Genomic DNA, 15,000 nt, shown 5'->3' with positions numbered 1-15,000 from the left:
TGTGCATAACATGCTAAAGTTACTACCATGGCTGAAGCAGAGTGTGTGTGAGTGATTTGCTGCAGGGCTGTACGGTGGATGGCTAGGCGGTTCTTATCACACACGCTGTCAGACCTTGTTTAACGCTATGTAAACCCTTTTAGGTCAACATGTGTGTGTGTGTGTGTGTGTGTGTGTGGCAGAGGATATTGAAGTGAGAGCTGAATGAAGCTGAATCTCAATTTTAAAGTAAAACTCTCCTCAAGTTTAAGAAATCAAGAAATATCTGACTTTTCTTTGTCTTAGAATCTGTCTAATTTTTCCCCAAAAATCTTATTTTATACACTCCTGGCTAATAAGTCTTCCATAACACTCTTAAACAGCTGATTTAATGCCTTCTTAATGCCTGAACCTCTGGCACACAGTACACAACTTTGGAAAGAGCAATAATTTAATTCTTTTAAGATGATTAACTAGGTTTCATCCCCCAAAATGAGGTTAAGCCTTCCAAAAAAGAAAACAAGAATCTCACATCTTAGACTCTTTAAAATGGCATCAATTTTGTTCAGTCTCAACACACATAGAATTATGTCAAGAATAAATTAATTTCACAGTCATACAAATGGTCTTTTAGCACAGCTATGGCGCCTCCTGTGTAAAAATTCAACAATAGTAAGTGTGTATTCACAGATAAGACAATTTGTGCTATTTAAGGCTTAAGATTTAAGATAATTTGTGATGATACTTTGTCAAATTTTCTTCCTTTCTTGCTGTTCTGCATGTTCTGTTTTGAATGTCAATGTTTTCATCAGTGGGACATAAACACTGAAATGCATGCACAGGCACAGGCACAGGCACAGGCACACACACACACACACACACACACACACACACACACACACACACACACACACACACACACCAAGACGTAAACAAGGTTTTGGCAGCCTCCCACTAATCCAGTTCTATTAGTATTCATCAACTAACCCAGCAGTGATTGCCAGACAGCACAGAGCCTGTGTGATCCCCTAAAACTGTGTGTGTGTGTGTGTGTGTATGTGTGTGCGTGTGTGTGTGTGTGTGTGGTTACATGACAACTTAGTCAGTCCTGACACAATAGAGCTGCTGTGTCGACGCAAGAACTGCTTCTGTGGCTGAGCCTTTGGTCTTTAGCACTGCCAAGAGGCCTATTAGTGGTGTCTGTCTGTTTATGTGTGTGTTTCTGTGTGTGTGTGTGTGTGTGTTCTTTCTATGTGTGTATAAGTAACTTTGCATACTAATGCATGCGAGGCTGTGGTGATGTTTTCTTGAGCGCGTCCTAATGAGCAGCCAGTCCAGTCTCACACGAACTTGTTGACATGAATGACAACGCTCCTCCATCATGACAGGATTATGAGACAAAAGCACTAATTGGACACGCCATTTTCACGTGTTTGTCATGTGAAAAGGTTAAGGTTGGGCTTAGCCTAGCCCTCACACCCTGACTTTCCCCTTAAATTTCCTCTTAAGTAGCTTTAAAGTTAGAAAAAACATGTTTTCCATACTGTACGATAATCCATCCATATTCAGTATCTGCTCGTTCCAATGCTTCATTGAAGCTAAATCACACTTATATTGAGTGAAGTATTCAAACCCAAGACGCCACTTTTTATGGCTGCACCATTACATCAAATGGAAAAATCTAGATGTCTTGTGCATCATTTTATACACATTTCCCTATAATTCAGAATGACATATTTTCTTTCTTTGGAAACCTCGGGATCTTGACTAGAATTTAAAATGAAGTTCTGTGGGTTTGTTAATATAGAAACTCCTCGGTTTGAACAAAGGTTGGCCACATAACATCTGTAATGAAAACCTTCACTGAAAATGAAAATTTCACTCAAAGTAGAAAACTTTTTTGTTGGGAATTGAACTTTGAACCGTCAGAGTTGAAGGCAGATGCACAAAGCATGTTATTTGCACTTAAAGATATCCGACTCATTTCAATACATTTCATGAGACCAGGCTGGTTTTTAGGTATTTCTCCTCAGGACAGAGGGGAGAAATAAGAGCAGAGGAGATGTAGGACACAGTTGATCACACTAGGGTTGGAAACAAGCCTACAGTAAACATGTTGTCCCACACCAAGGAGGCGGCACTACCTTCAGGGCAGGGCGGAGTAAGCTGGGACACATTAAACCGGACAACCCCGGTTTAATGCTGCGTTTCTGATTTCCTACTAGGAAAAATGCAATGGAACGACGTTTGAGGAATTTCAAGTAGGACAAGATTCCTCATCTCCAAGGTTTCTGATGTCAACATGGCGACATGCTATACAGCGTTACTTTTAACATGTTTATTATCTTCAAAATGCACTTAAGTTCAGTTTTCAGACAATTTTCAGACCTTTAATCTACCAAAACACCTGTGTGGAAAATGGTTAAACATATAAATTTAAACTGTAAAGTTGCACTAACAGTTGCTAACTAGCTAGCAAACATCGACAAATATCATTCACAACATTCATTCATTCATTCATTCATTCATTCATTCATTCATAACATCGCAACAATGCAAGTGTTCATGCTTTTCTCCCCTGGCTAACCCCTGAGCAGGAAAGCAAAAAAAAACATTTCCCTACAAGGATGAAAAACTAGCACTATTATTACGTTAATCAGTGACCACAACAATTAAAATGTCTGTTAATCCGGGGAAAATCTGAGTAAAAACAACAGCTCTGCCTCATCACCGCCGCCGCTGATTAATGAGAACAAGCAGAAGCATTAATCTCTGTCTCGTTTGCAGTGTTTTGGGGGAAAACCGGGGGCAGGATGAAAGGCTTAGGTTAATGAGGAAAAGCGCGTGGAGGCACGAACAGGAGCACCCATGGGAGACCGCGTATAAACATTCACATGTACTGCTGCAGACCAATAGAGAGGTGAAGGAGGGAGGAAGAATAAGATGGAGTTAGAGTGACAGAGTGAGAGAGAGAGAGGAAGAGAGGCAGACTGAGAGGTGGGAAGAGAGAGAGAGGGAGAGAGAGAGAGAGAGAGAGAGAGAGAGAGAGAGAAAGGCATCTGTTAGCTATCAGGGCATTTCTTCATAAGTATCCATATCACTTCATCAGGCAAGGGGCACAAAAGCACACATACCACATGTAAACACACACATACAATCTCACTCTCTCTCTCTCGCTCTCTCTCTCTCACACACACACACACATACATGCAAATACATGTAGACGCACACAAACATACATTACGGTACATTTTAGGCATGCAGCTAATGCTCTTATCTACAGTAGAGAGTAAACTTCAATTCCTTAATTGGCAATATTGCAAGCAGCCAACAGTAAGGAGTGCAATTAAGGGTCAAAACAACACACACACACACACACACACACAGTTTAACCAGGTGCCGCTTTGTACAGTATGTCCCCAATTGCAATTATTTCTGCGAACGTCCCTGTCTCCTGTTTGATCTCCAGCCCTGAACTCCCTCTGCAGCAACATTACCATGGTACCGCATCTTGCACCAATTCAGCTAATGGTATTCACCCTGATCAATCACCGAGATCAAACGTCTCAGGCTTTTGTGTGATGTTCCCTTCTCAAGACCTCGTTTTTACCTCATTTACTGACAGGATCAGAACAAACTCACTGGATTAGTGAAGAACTGGCAATGCTGAAACTGTATGTTAAATTGTGGTCTTGCAGCTAGAGTATGGTGCTAACACTGCCAGGGTTTGGGGTTCAATTCCTGCTACACCACTGTGAGGCACTTAAGCGTCCTCCAAATGACGTATGTTAAATTAATAGGAGTCATTCCCTCAAAGCTTCAATGCAGTAGTGCTTTATTTAGGGTTTGCAGGTGCATCACAAATCTCATAGCAACCACGCAGATAGGAATCTTATAACCTCCTGCAAATAAATCTGCCCCCAGAACAGGCATGAGTCTTATAGCCAACTGTGCTCGGGACAGATAGGACAAGACTGCCTACACACCGGGGGGGGAGGTGTTTATTTCTGCCTAAAACAAGTTAAATAAAACTAACAATGCTATATAGCCAGCTAACGTTAGCTAGCACACAAGCCGTGACCAAATAATATGTAGCTGGATATGTCTAACTGATCTCTATGGCCGTGACCATACCAGCTAACGTTAGCAACTACTAGCTAACAGCTAACTTGTTTACATAGTCAGAAAACTGTGACACCTGAGCACTCGTCTCTTTCTATTTAACAGGAAAGTTAATAAATTGTGAATGAAATATGTACAAATAAAAAAACATTTGTGTTAGCTAACTTACCTCTGTCTTTGACAATGCCAGCTCTGCCCGTCTCGGTCCCGCTCGACGTTTCAAATTGGCCCGCCTCCTCTCTTTTTTGATTGGTCGCCTGATTGAACCAATCATAACTGTCCTGTTTCTGTCCTGAGAAGATGTTTCAATAAGCACAACTCCTACCTGCAGCAATCACAGCTAACGCTATTATGAAGCTGCGTCGGAGAAGTAGCTGTGCACAATAATGACTAAATATAACAACCAGGCTAGAAAATGAGAGATATGTGAAAAATACAGTGGTGGTGGTGTTGGTGTAGATCCCTTCAGTAATGTTAAAAGTAAAAGTGAATATTCTGATAAGGTAGATTTTTCCAAATTTAGGTGAGGAAACTGTCTTTAGCACTAATCTTTACTCCAAAACGAAGAGTCAGCTCAGTTAACCTGAACAAACTAATTAGCAAAGCAGACAATGTTCATTTTAACATGTGACTACTAGCCATGACTAACAGCCTCTAATAGCGATGTTAGCTAGTGTGCTACTGTGTGAAATAACTGACCATACCATGGTTAGCTAGCTAAACAGCTAACATCTAAACACAAAATAAGTATCACTCTACATCCATAGAGAAAAAAGTTTTTAGAGTAGCCTACCGTATAGAAGTTGTACTGCATTGAGGTTTCGTGTGTGCACTGACTTCTAATTGAAAGTAATTCATATATATTCATTCATATATTCAATAAGGTGTGTGTGTGTGTGTGTGTGTGTGTGTGTGTGTGTGTGTGTGTGTGTGCATGCAGACTTGTGTTTGGTTGAACCCATGTTTTGGTTTATTGTATTGTCCTTTCCCCTATCTTCCTGTGTGGTTTGTCTCTCATGTCGTTTGAATTGTCTTACTTCCTGGTTCCTGGTATTGACTAGAGCCCACCAGAAAGAGAAGAGTGAGAGAGAGAGAGGGAGAGAGAGGGAGAGAGGGAGAGAAAGAGAGATAGAGCAGGAGTGAGTGTTTCATAAGACAGCAGCTCATAAATGACAACATGTCTTTAAACTAGCCTGGAGCTGTCGATGGAGGGATGGGGAGAGAGAGACAGAGAGAAAGAAACGCCATCTATAGTGTAAACTATCCTCAAACTGCGGATGGAGGGAGGGAGAGAGGGAGCAAAGGGAGAGAGAGGTAGAGAGCAAGAGAAGAAGGGAGAGAGAGAGAGAGAGAGAGACAGACAGAGAGACCCCAACATAGTCCTCCATATAATTGGTCAGGAAGTGAAATTGTAGCTGGAAATCGAACTGTAAACTATCCCAGCATGCACTGGGAGGAAGGCAGGGAGACACAGTCCATCGCAGCAAAATTAAATGTTTCATTGCAACTTTGATTCACTGATGAAATGTATTTTCAACTAAACCAACTACATGAAAAGAGAGAAAGCAAAAATTGAGCCAAACAACACTGGATTTCGTTCACACACACACACACACACACACACACACACACACACACACACACATTATCAGTACATACGCAGAGTAAATCCAATTTAGGCAACACTTGCATCTGGATTGGCCCATGCTAAACCTCTGAGAAAAACTGAAAGACTGAACAAATTTTGTTTGATCACAGCGTATCATTTGACTAGTCAGGGTGGTGGGAACACACACACAGATACACACACACACACATACACACACACACACACACACACACACACACACATATACACGCACGCGTACAATGATACACACCTTTTAATCTACCTCACATGGGAGATATTAATCTCATGCCTTACAATCACGGACGTGACGCATTTTTGATTTGTCAGGTCCCAGTTCTGTGAAATCACATCAGAATCAGAGGTCATGACCTTTGAACTCTGTGCACCTCCGACCCCTGGCTGTGATTGGTCAGGCAGGTGGAGTGATAAGGGGAGAACAGGAAATGGTTCCGTATACTTTAGGGGAAATTAACTTAAAGACTGAGGGTGTGTCCGATCACTTGTAGTGTTTGTATGTGTGTGTGTTTGTATGTGTGTGTGTGTGTGTGTGTGTGTGTGTGTGTGTGTCACTTTCACTAACTTCTTGACAACCTTTTCCCATGAAAGCACACTTTATAATTTGCTGTGGAATGACACACAGATAAACACTGAGTCTGTGCTGAAGCAAATGCGCAACATGACAACTATTTCATTTTCTGACGAACACAAACACGTAAATCTGTCAAAAAGAGACAGAAAGAGAGACGGGCAGACAGAAAAATTACAGATATTGTATATAGTCTTACATCCTCTAAAATAGACCGACCGTGAGTCACGACACCTATCCTAAATGTCACTTCTTACCCTTTGCATTTCAGACAATGAACCAACTTTGCCATAGTTTATTTTTCCCTGAACCATGTCATTGTGGGACGATGTATGTATTGTAACCTGTTTTAGAAAACGCAGACGGAGCCCCGCAAACCTCTGTGGGCAACTTCCATCCAATTTTTTTTGCCACACTCTATTTGTAATGTTACGTTTAGCATAAAGGCCAAAGCAATTTTCTGCAATCAGGCTTGTGCTATGTGGGTTGAGGCCGCTCCACCGTACAGACGAGGCAGGAGGCAGGAGGCAGGAGGAGGTCGCACACACACACACACACACACACACACACACACACACACAGGCGAGACAGCATACAGAGCAAGGCAGACATTGTAAATAACTATGAAAGGTTACAGTAAGTTTGAGTCAGGTTGCTTTCACAGGGAGGGTTCAGGCTCGAGGCTGATTGGGTACAATAGAGTAATTGTATAGCAGCGTGTACACACACACACACACACACACACACACACCAGTTTTAAATAAATGTTCAGAGTCAGTGATACCCCAGTAGGGCTGTAGGGTTCAGAATGGGATGCTGCTCACACTGTACACACTACATACAACATGTAACTGTATGGCACATGTAGTATGTTTAGTCTGGTAGTATCCAATTATGAGCGTTATAAGGACAAAAGTGTAATGACACTTCTGAGAGGTTTGACACACACACACACACACACACACACACACACACACCCAGGAACATGGATGATGGGAAGAGTTCAACCAAGAAGCATTTCATTCTTTTTCATAAATATATATATATCTTATACGTTTTGTAATCGATGGCAAAACTGTGCAGATTGGAGTTTTAGTTATACAAACATTTCTCTGAGACAGAGCTCTAAAGGCAGAAATAATCTTATTGTCTTATTGAGTTAAACCTCAGTGGGCGGAGCCAATAAAAAAAAAAGGTTTTGGAGCTTACTGGAGAACTTGAATAGCAAAGTCAAAAAATAATATATATAATTGGCAATGACTTCTTTTTTTCATTCATTCATGACCATGGCATCATGATGGTGAAGGTCAGCAGCTAACTATCTTACCTAGATAACTTAGTATGGATAGATGCATTTCAGTTATCAGCAGAGCGCTAGGCTTCATAATATTAGCTTCTTCCTCTCTTACCTCTTGTCTTTTTCACTGGGATTCAGTCTAACAGCAGAAAAACTGTAGTTCTTTGGCTCCGCCCATTTTAACTCAACCAATTAGGTTATTTCTGCCTCCAGAGCAGCTCTGCCTCTGGGAAACATTTACTCCAATCTGCCCAAATTGCCCTTCTCCAATGCCTCAGTTTTTTCTGTGCATCAAGGCCATATAGGGGAACAGAAGAATTCCTACATGTCGTTCTTATAGTCCAGGACAGTTCAGTCAGGACTCAGTGCCAGAGCCGGGAACCAGATAACTAAAACTAATCTTTATCACCTTGATGGCAATAATGCAACATTTTGAGTGGTTTCCCCTTTTGATGAGGTGAAGCCCGTTTGTTGTGTAGATTTAGCAGCTGATTGATTTAGAGGCTGTTGTGCCACATTCCTCAGGCTTAATCTTCATGGTTACTCAGTGTGTGTATATACTGCTTTCATCATACACACACACACACACACAGACACACACACACACACACACACACAGACACCAACACATTCTTGTCTGATAGGGTGAACAGGTCGTGAAAATGGACTCCAGATCTGGAGTGTGTTTGGTGTTTGTCTGTTTCTTGTTAACCTGATAACCTGCCTTCACTCCCTCACTCTTTCATTCTGTCTCCCATTCTATTTTCTCTTCACTTTGTTTTCTTTTTTTTCTCTCAGTCTCTCTCTCTCTCTCTCTCTCTCTAATTCTGTTTTACTCCTTCCCTCCTTCTTTCTCCTGTTATTCATTATTCAGTCCATTCTCCGTTCTCTCCTCTTCCCATTGTGTTTACAGTGGACTTAATCTACCTGGCTTTCAACCAGTCATCATAACACACAGCATGAGTGAATGCCCTCCGACTAATGGAAGACATTACGGGTCCATTTTAAGCCCCGGAGAGACGTTACGTATGGCTGCTATAACCTCAAAAAAACTCTACTCATCTCCATGGGGAAACCAGATCATTGCAAACAGAACATACTGAAGATAATACAACAAAAACAACAAATTGAACATAATACAATAAATAGAACAAATTGCAGATAATACAGCAAATAGGACATATTGGATTTAACGATATAACAATAAAGAACTCCTGTTGGCTTAAAAGAATTGCGGCTATTTTGACTCCTAACAGATTTATATACGCAAAATGTTTGAAGTGTTCAAATACGCATCAGTGGCTGTTCACATTATCAAGTTTAGAAATGCAGGAGAACCATGAAACCCTTTCAAAACCAGGTCATACTCTTTGCATGGCGGTCGATCTGAAAAGAAGGCTGTTTTCTTTTTTTTTTTCAAAATTCCTGAAAAGTTGTCTTTTTGAAGATAGAACCAGCTGCAGGGATATATACTGTTGTTATTTAACCTACAGTAGCCAGTAGCAAGTTTTCAGTCAAGCGACCTGATGAAGTTTGACTTATCTTCTCTGGTTTCTAAAGTTTATCTGTCTGAAACTGAATTGCTGAGGAAGAATGTGGAGGAGGGTGTTTTTTGTGTGATTTAGGCTGTGTCTTCTTCTTGTTATCTGCAATGGAAAAGACGATTTTTGTTTTGTTTGTTCCTGACAGCAATGAAAGCTCAGGATGGGTTTTTTTTGGTGTGAAGGGCACCAAGTTAAACATATTTCAACTTTTACCAAAAGTGCACTTGATTTTAAATGACTTTTCAAGCAGCACTTCCCCTAAGCAAATATTTCAGACCGCCAAAAAAAAACAAAAAAAAAAAAAACGTACCTGCTGGACACGGAGGCTTAACACAGTTTCCAACAGTCCACTCAGCTACTGGGGAACGTTGGAAAATGTTTTAATTTTTAATGCACTAACAATAGCACTTGCCCTGTTTATTTGTCTGTGTTTTGCATGGCAGCGTTTCTGTCGGTGATAAATGGATTTCACAAGTCTCCAGAGCCCCGCCATAAACAGTGGAGCATGGGAGCGTGTGTGTGTGTGTGTGTGTGTGTGTGTGTACAATAAATGTCCTTTACAGTCTATTCCCTATACTTCTGACCCCATGTCTGAGACTGTGCTGTCGGACCCAAACGGACCGTGTGGCTTTAAGTTTAAATCTTCCAGGATGCCTGAACTCACACTCACCCAAAACACAACAATATGAATAGTGTCTGAAGGCGAAATACACAGGCAACATTTTGAAGAAATATAGATTGATAAAACAATTAAGAACAAGTGTAACTTCATTCCAAATTGGTAGATATTGATGAGATTCATGAGATTTCACATGCAAAACATATATTTTTACATGTAGTGGCAGGTGATAGCATGAAAAAAAACCCCCCAAAAAACACTTGAAACCTGTAAAATGAAATCTTCACATCTAAAGTAAAAACTGTCACATGTGATGTCAGAATACAAGTGTGAAAACAAGTGAAAACCAAACCTGCGATTTCTCATGTATCTTCACATGTGACTTTTTTTTGTACGGGACGGCAGCGTGAATAAGAAGAGAGAAGAAGAGCGTTTAGAAGGAAGCAGCTAGAATCTCAGTCTGCCTTTTTGGTTTCAGCCAAACGAGAAAATGATGAAACAGATACGGCTGCACTGACGATTCTTAGGAAAGACATTTTTATCATCTTGTTGTCAGGAAACGATTTCCAATATTTTGACCCCATGTCTCACTTTGTTGCCTGTTGCTGGGAACATTGCCCAGAATATTTCCCAGAATATCACATAACTTTTTTTTTTTTTTTTTTTTTTTAAAGCTGCAATATGTAACTTATTTGACATTAAAATAACAATAAATAAACAGCATATCTATTATGCATTATTAGTCTGTGTGTGTCTGTGAGTCTCCGATTCGCCTGAAATTAGCTTTTTAGTGATGTTTACGTTTTTGGGTGTATACCATCTGCTGTGGGCGTGGCCAACAGGGAGCTGGGTTGGTGGAGAATGAGAGAGCGAGGGAAAGAGAGAGAGAGAGAGAGTTGAGTACATGTGAGTCACTGTTAAGTAGTGTAAGTCGGGTTTTTTTAACCTCAAGAACTTGATGGTCGGTTGATAATGTCCGTTGATTGCAGCCAGCGGAGATTCACATGATACTGAATCTATGGAGTTACTGTACGGTCTTTCAGGTTTGGGTTTTTGGTTTAATGGTTGGAGGCTGCAGCAAATTGGTTTGAAGTCTTTCTCTAGATCAATGGAGAAGCAGTGATTGTGATTAATGAGTTGGATTTTCTCTTTTGACCAACCAATTTGTTTTGGTCAAATCTCTTTAATGATGAAAACAGTACTAATACAATTCAATTGACAGTTGCTTTTCTTTTAAATCCCTCATCTTCACACCCCTACATATATCAACCAAAACAAAAGGAAAATAAATAACTTAATAACTTAATAAATTAATAAATTAATAAATTAATAAATTAATAAATAAATACAAATCACCACCATTTAAATGTAAAAAAAAAATGTTATAGCTGTTTTCTCACCCGTCCATCTTTGCAATCATGTATAGGGGCAGGTTTGTCTAAAAAAACAAATAAATGCACAAAACAAGTATCACAAATGTATATCATGACTCGTAAATAAACAAGGATGATCACAAATGTATTTTCCTGTCCACAAACAAATGCCACCCAACTTGAATAAATGTCAAACAATTCTACAAATAAACTTGTTTTGTGCATTTGTTTATTTTTTAGACAAATCTGACCCCATAATTGTACGGCTCTTTGCATATCAACACATCTATCATTCTTCTTTCTTTTCATCCATCCTCCTTTTCTAATCCATCCATCTGTGTCGATGATGGTCCATACAAACATCTGATGGTCTGTATGGTCAGATTGTGTAGATACAGGTGTCGCCCATTCACTCCTCCATCTTCCTCTCATTCCATCCCACCCTCCTCTCACTGACCCCTCTCTTCTCTCGGCAGGGGGACCACACGTGGGCGACCATGTTGGGTCAGAGCGTGCGGTTGCAGCCGGTGCCCATCCAGAGCCTGTCAGAGCTGGAGCGAGCCAGGCTACAGGAAGTAGCCTTCTACCACCTGGAAGAGAGGGACCTGGACTTCAAGATCAGCATCCCCAGAGGTAGGAGGAAGGAACAGTTAGCCCCAAAATGAAAATCTTGTCATTTTCGACTCAAGTTAATCGACAGCAAGTTAGCTAGTGCAGCTCTGTGTCGCCTTCTCCAAAACGACAGAGAAGTGGTTCTTTAGAGCTCGAAAAAGGGAAAAAATGACAATAAAATTACTCCAAACAGCATAACCCAGATGTTCTGAAGCCAAACAATTGCATTGTGGGTCCAAAAATCCAAGCCCAGTTCCTTTAAAGGATACGTTTGGCGATTTTGGACCTATATATAATTTGTCTCTTACATAACTCAAGTACTTGGACCAGCAACGGAGCTCGCTGTTTCAACCGACAGCTGATTCGGGAATCAATATTCTCTGCGGGTCAAAGTACTACAGGCATGTAAGAGACAAATTATATATAGGTCCAAAATTGCCAAACATATCCTTTAAGAGGGACGGGGTCAGGACCCAAACCTGTGTTGCAGGAAGATAAAAATAGCCTCCTACATTATGGAGAGAGATGATGGAGAGACTAGATGCTGACTATGGCCTTTAAAGCATGAATGAAAGCATGTATCTTGATTCATTTGGACATTTTATAACGCACATTTAATAGTTCGAGTTTTTGGTTGAAGGAGGTTCAGTGGTTTGTTTTGTCCTGAGTCAGTTGGGAAAATTTGGATGGGGAAGGTGGATGGGGATTTTTCTCCGCTCCCTCAACAACTGAGCTGCCCTTGAGCAAGTGTCCTAAGCCCCAACATCCCCAGTAGATCTGTTCAGTGAGCCGTAGGTGAAGACTCCTGGTTGTGAATCTGTGGACCTGCATGAATGTGAAGCAGGATGACCCTAAAGATAAGCATGTGTGCTCAGTCAACTCTTCCTGGTTAGAGAAAACAGTCTCTACATGTGGAGGCAATCTGAGTTGTCAGTCAGGGTACAAAGGGGCAAAAGTCATGGTGAGAGATTTCTGTTTGACGTTGAAGATAAAGACAGTTGAATACATCTGGAATCCATCCGTCTGTCATGTGCGCATTTCAGACACCACAAATTGGATTTTGGTGAAACTTGGAGAAATTATACGTCTCACCACTGACACAGGGCTCACTACAATTACAGGTCAAACCAAGGTGGCATATTTGTTACTCATTGGCCGTGAGTGGAACTGCATCGTTCAAATATTGGAGATTTAGAGGCAGAGCTGCTTAGTAGGTAGAAATAATCTCATTGGTTGAGTTAAACCTCAATGGGCGGAGCCAAAGAACCACAGTTTTTATGACTAAAAACGTTGGACGGAAGCCTATAGCGCTCTGCTACTAACTGAAAAAAATGCAATCAAGTTTTATAGGTTAGCTAGTTAGCCTAGCTGACCTTCCATCTAGCTAGTTAGCTAACCTGTTGACCCTCCAAGATAATGAATCCCATGGTCATGAATGAACAAATTAATGGTTTGCCAATTATATTTTTTATTTATATTTTGACCAGAGTTCCTTCTTTGGCATTCAAGCTTGCTAGTTAGCTAACTAGCGCTAGCGAAAACTGTGGTTTTAGAGCAGCTCTGCCTCCGAGAAATGTTTGTAACTAAAACTGCAACGTACACATCATTCGTGACTCGTTTTAAGAAATAATTTATCCTATTCTGCTTCTTTTGCTAACTGTCTTCAGTCAAACAACTGTGCTCCAGTGTAGCTCAATGGCTACCGTGGTGTGAACGTAGCTTAAACTCCCACTGAGCTTCATGGCTAAGTTTGGAAAATGTTTTCAGTGTTTGAAGTTGACTGTTTGAATGTTTGAACTCCCCAGTGAGGGATTTTTTTATTTTTTTTTTGTTATTGTTAGATGTAGGGTCTTAAAGGGTGGCTGTTAGATTTAGCATTCTGGGTAATGAATGTCAAGATGTTTTACAGGCTTCTTCCGAGCAACGCACACAGAAGATCAACATGCTTTACTCGAATATCAAAGGCTTCCTCCCTCTTTTAACAACACAAGTTTTTAGCTACATCATGTCATGTATATTTCTGTAACACATCGAAATGCCTCAACACACTTATCCTACCGATGTTTACTCGCTTGACTGTTTCTCTTCCTGCCACTGGACTACTCCCTGCTTTGAAATATTGTTTGTATGCAAGATAAAAAACGCCCCAACTTGTCCATCTGATCTCTAAAGCACTAAATCCAGCCAATATAGTGGGATAGTTTGACTAATAAACCGTAAATCTCTCAAACACCTCAGCGGCTGCACACTGGGAGTTTTTTCCTCTCATGTTTATTGGGGATGGAGGGATCGCGGAGGTCAGAGGGATCACAGAGTATCGAGGCTGATGCTAGGAAACAAACACAGCTGATGGCAGTAGTGTGTGTGTGTGTGTGTGTGTGTGTGTGTGTGTGTGTGTGTGTGTAGACTGTCCTGCTCTGTCAGTAGCCTCTCCTCCTGTGAGACTGGGCCGGTATGTAAGCTGCTTTTCTCAGACTCGCTGCTCTCTCCCATACACACTCCTCCTCTCTCTCAGGACTATTATCCCCTGGCCTTTTCACCTTTGACCTCTTGAACGCTTCGCTGATTGAGGCTTATAGTTTACACACACACACACACACACACACAAACACACACAGTTTCCAATAAACAGTGGAACTCAATTATGCTTTGTCAGGGTTTTGGGGGTTTGATTCCCAGTGAATATTCCCAAATGAATACAACCGCTTTACTGTTTACTGTTTTTATCAAAGCGTCCACATTATTGAATTAGCCCCTTTTGCCTTTCAAAGTAATTGATTTTGATGGTTTGATTGATGTGTATCAGCTATATTGTATGATTTTCTGTACACAAATGTCTTGCATCTTCTTCTCAGCTTCTTTTATAGCGACTCACTAGGCAATACTAAGCTAACTTTTCATTCGTTCATTCATTAATTCATTAATTCATTCATTCATTCATTCAAACTGCAAGTAAATCCATATATGGAAGTAATCCATACACTTTCCCATACTTCCCACCTAAAATATCTACTTAAAGTGTTGAAATTGTCAACAGCATTGTTTTATATAACCGCACCATTGTTGGTTGATTTTTCTTTGTTGTTTTTATTCATTTTAATGCTTATTTTATTTTTATTTTTTTCTGCTTACATTATATGTTCCTTTATTCCCCCCCTTCTGTTTCCTATTACGTTTGCTGATACAGTGATCCAGTTTTCCCACGGGGGTCAATAAGTTTAATTGATTTAAGTTTCAT

The 15,000-nt window shown here is 40.6% G+C and overlaps 1 protein-coding gene across 1 annotated transcript in view; it reads left to right on the top strand.

The window, feature by feature from the left end:
• arhgap36 (Rho GTPase activating protein 36) overlaps positions 1-15,000 on the top strand; it is a 90,690-nt gene that overhangs the window by 32,947 nt on the left and 42,743 nt on the right. The window contains exon 2 of the mRNA XM_078281820.1: positions 11,627-11,783. Coding sequence (XP_078137946.1) covers positions 11,627-11,783 — 157 coding nt within the window. The remainder of the gene's footprint in view (positions 1-11,626; positions 11,784-15,000) is intronic.

Source organism: Centroberyx gerrardi, chromosome 23 (assembly GCF_048128805.1).
Source record: "Centroberyx gerrardi isolate f3 chromosome 23, fCenGer3.hap1.cur.20231027, whole genome shotgun sequence".
NCBI classification, from domain to species: Eukaryota; Metazoa; Chordata; class Actinopteri; order Beryciformes; family Berycidae; genus Centroberyx; species Centroberyx gerrardi.
The sequence above is the reverse complement of the archived record's forward strand: the minus strand, read 5'-3'. Positions and strand labels throughout refer to the sequence as shown.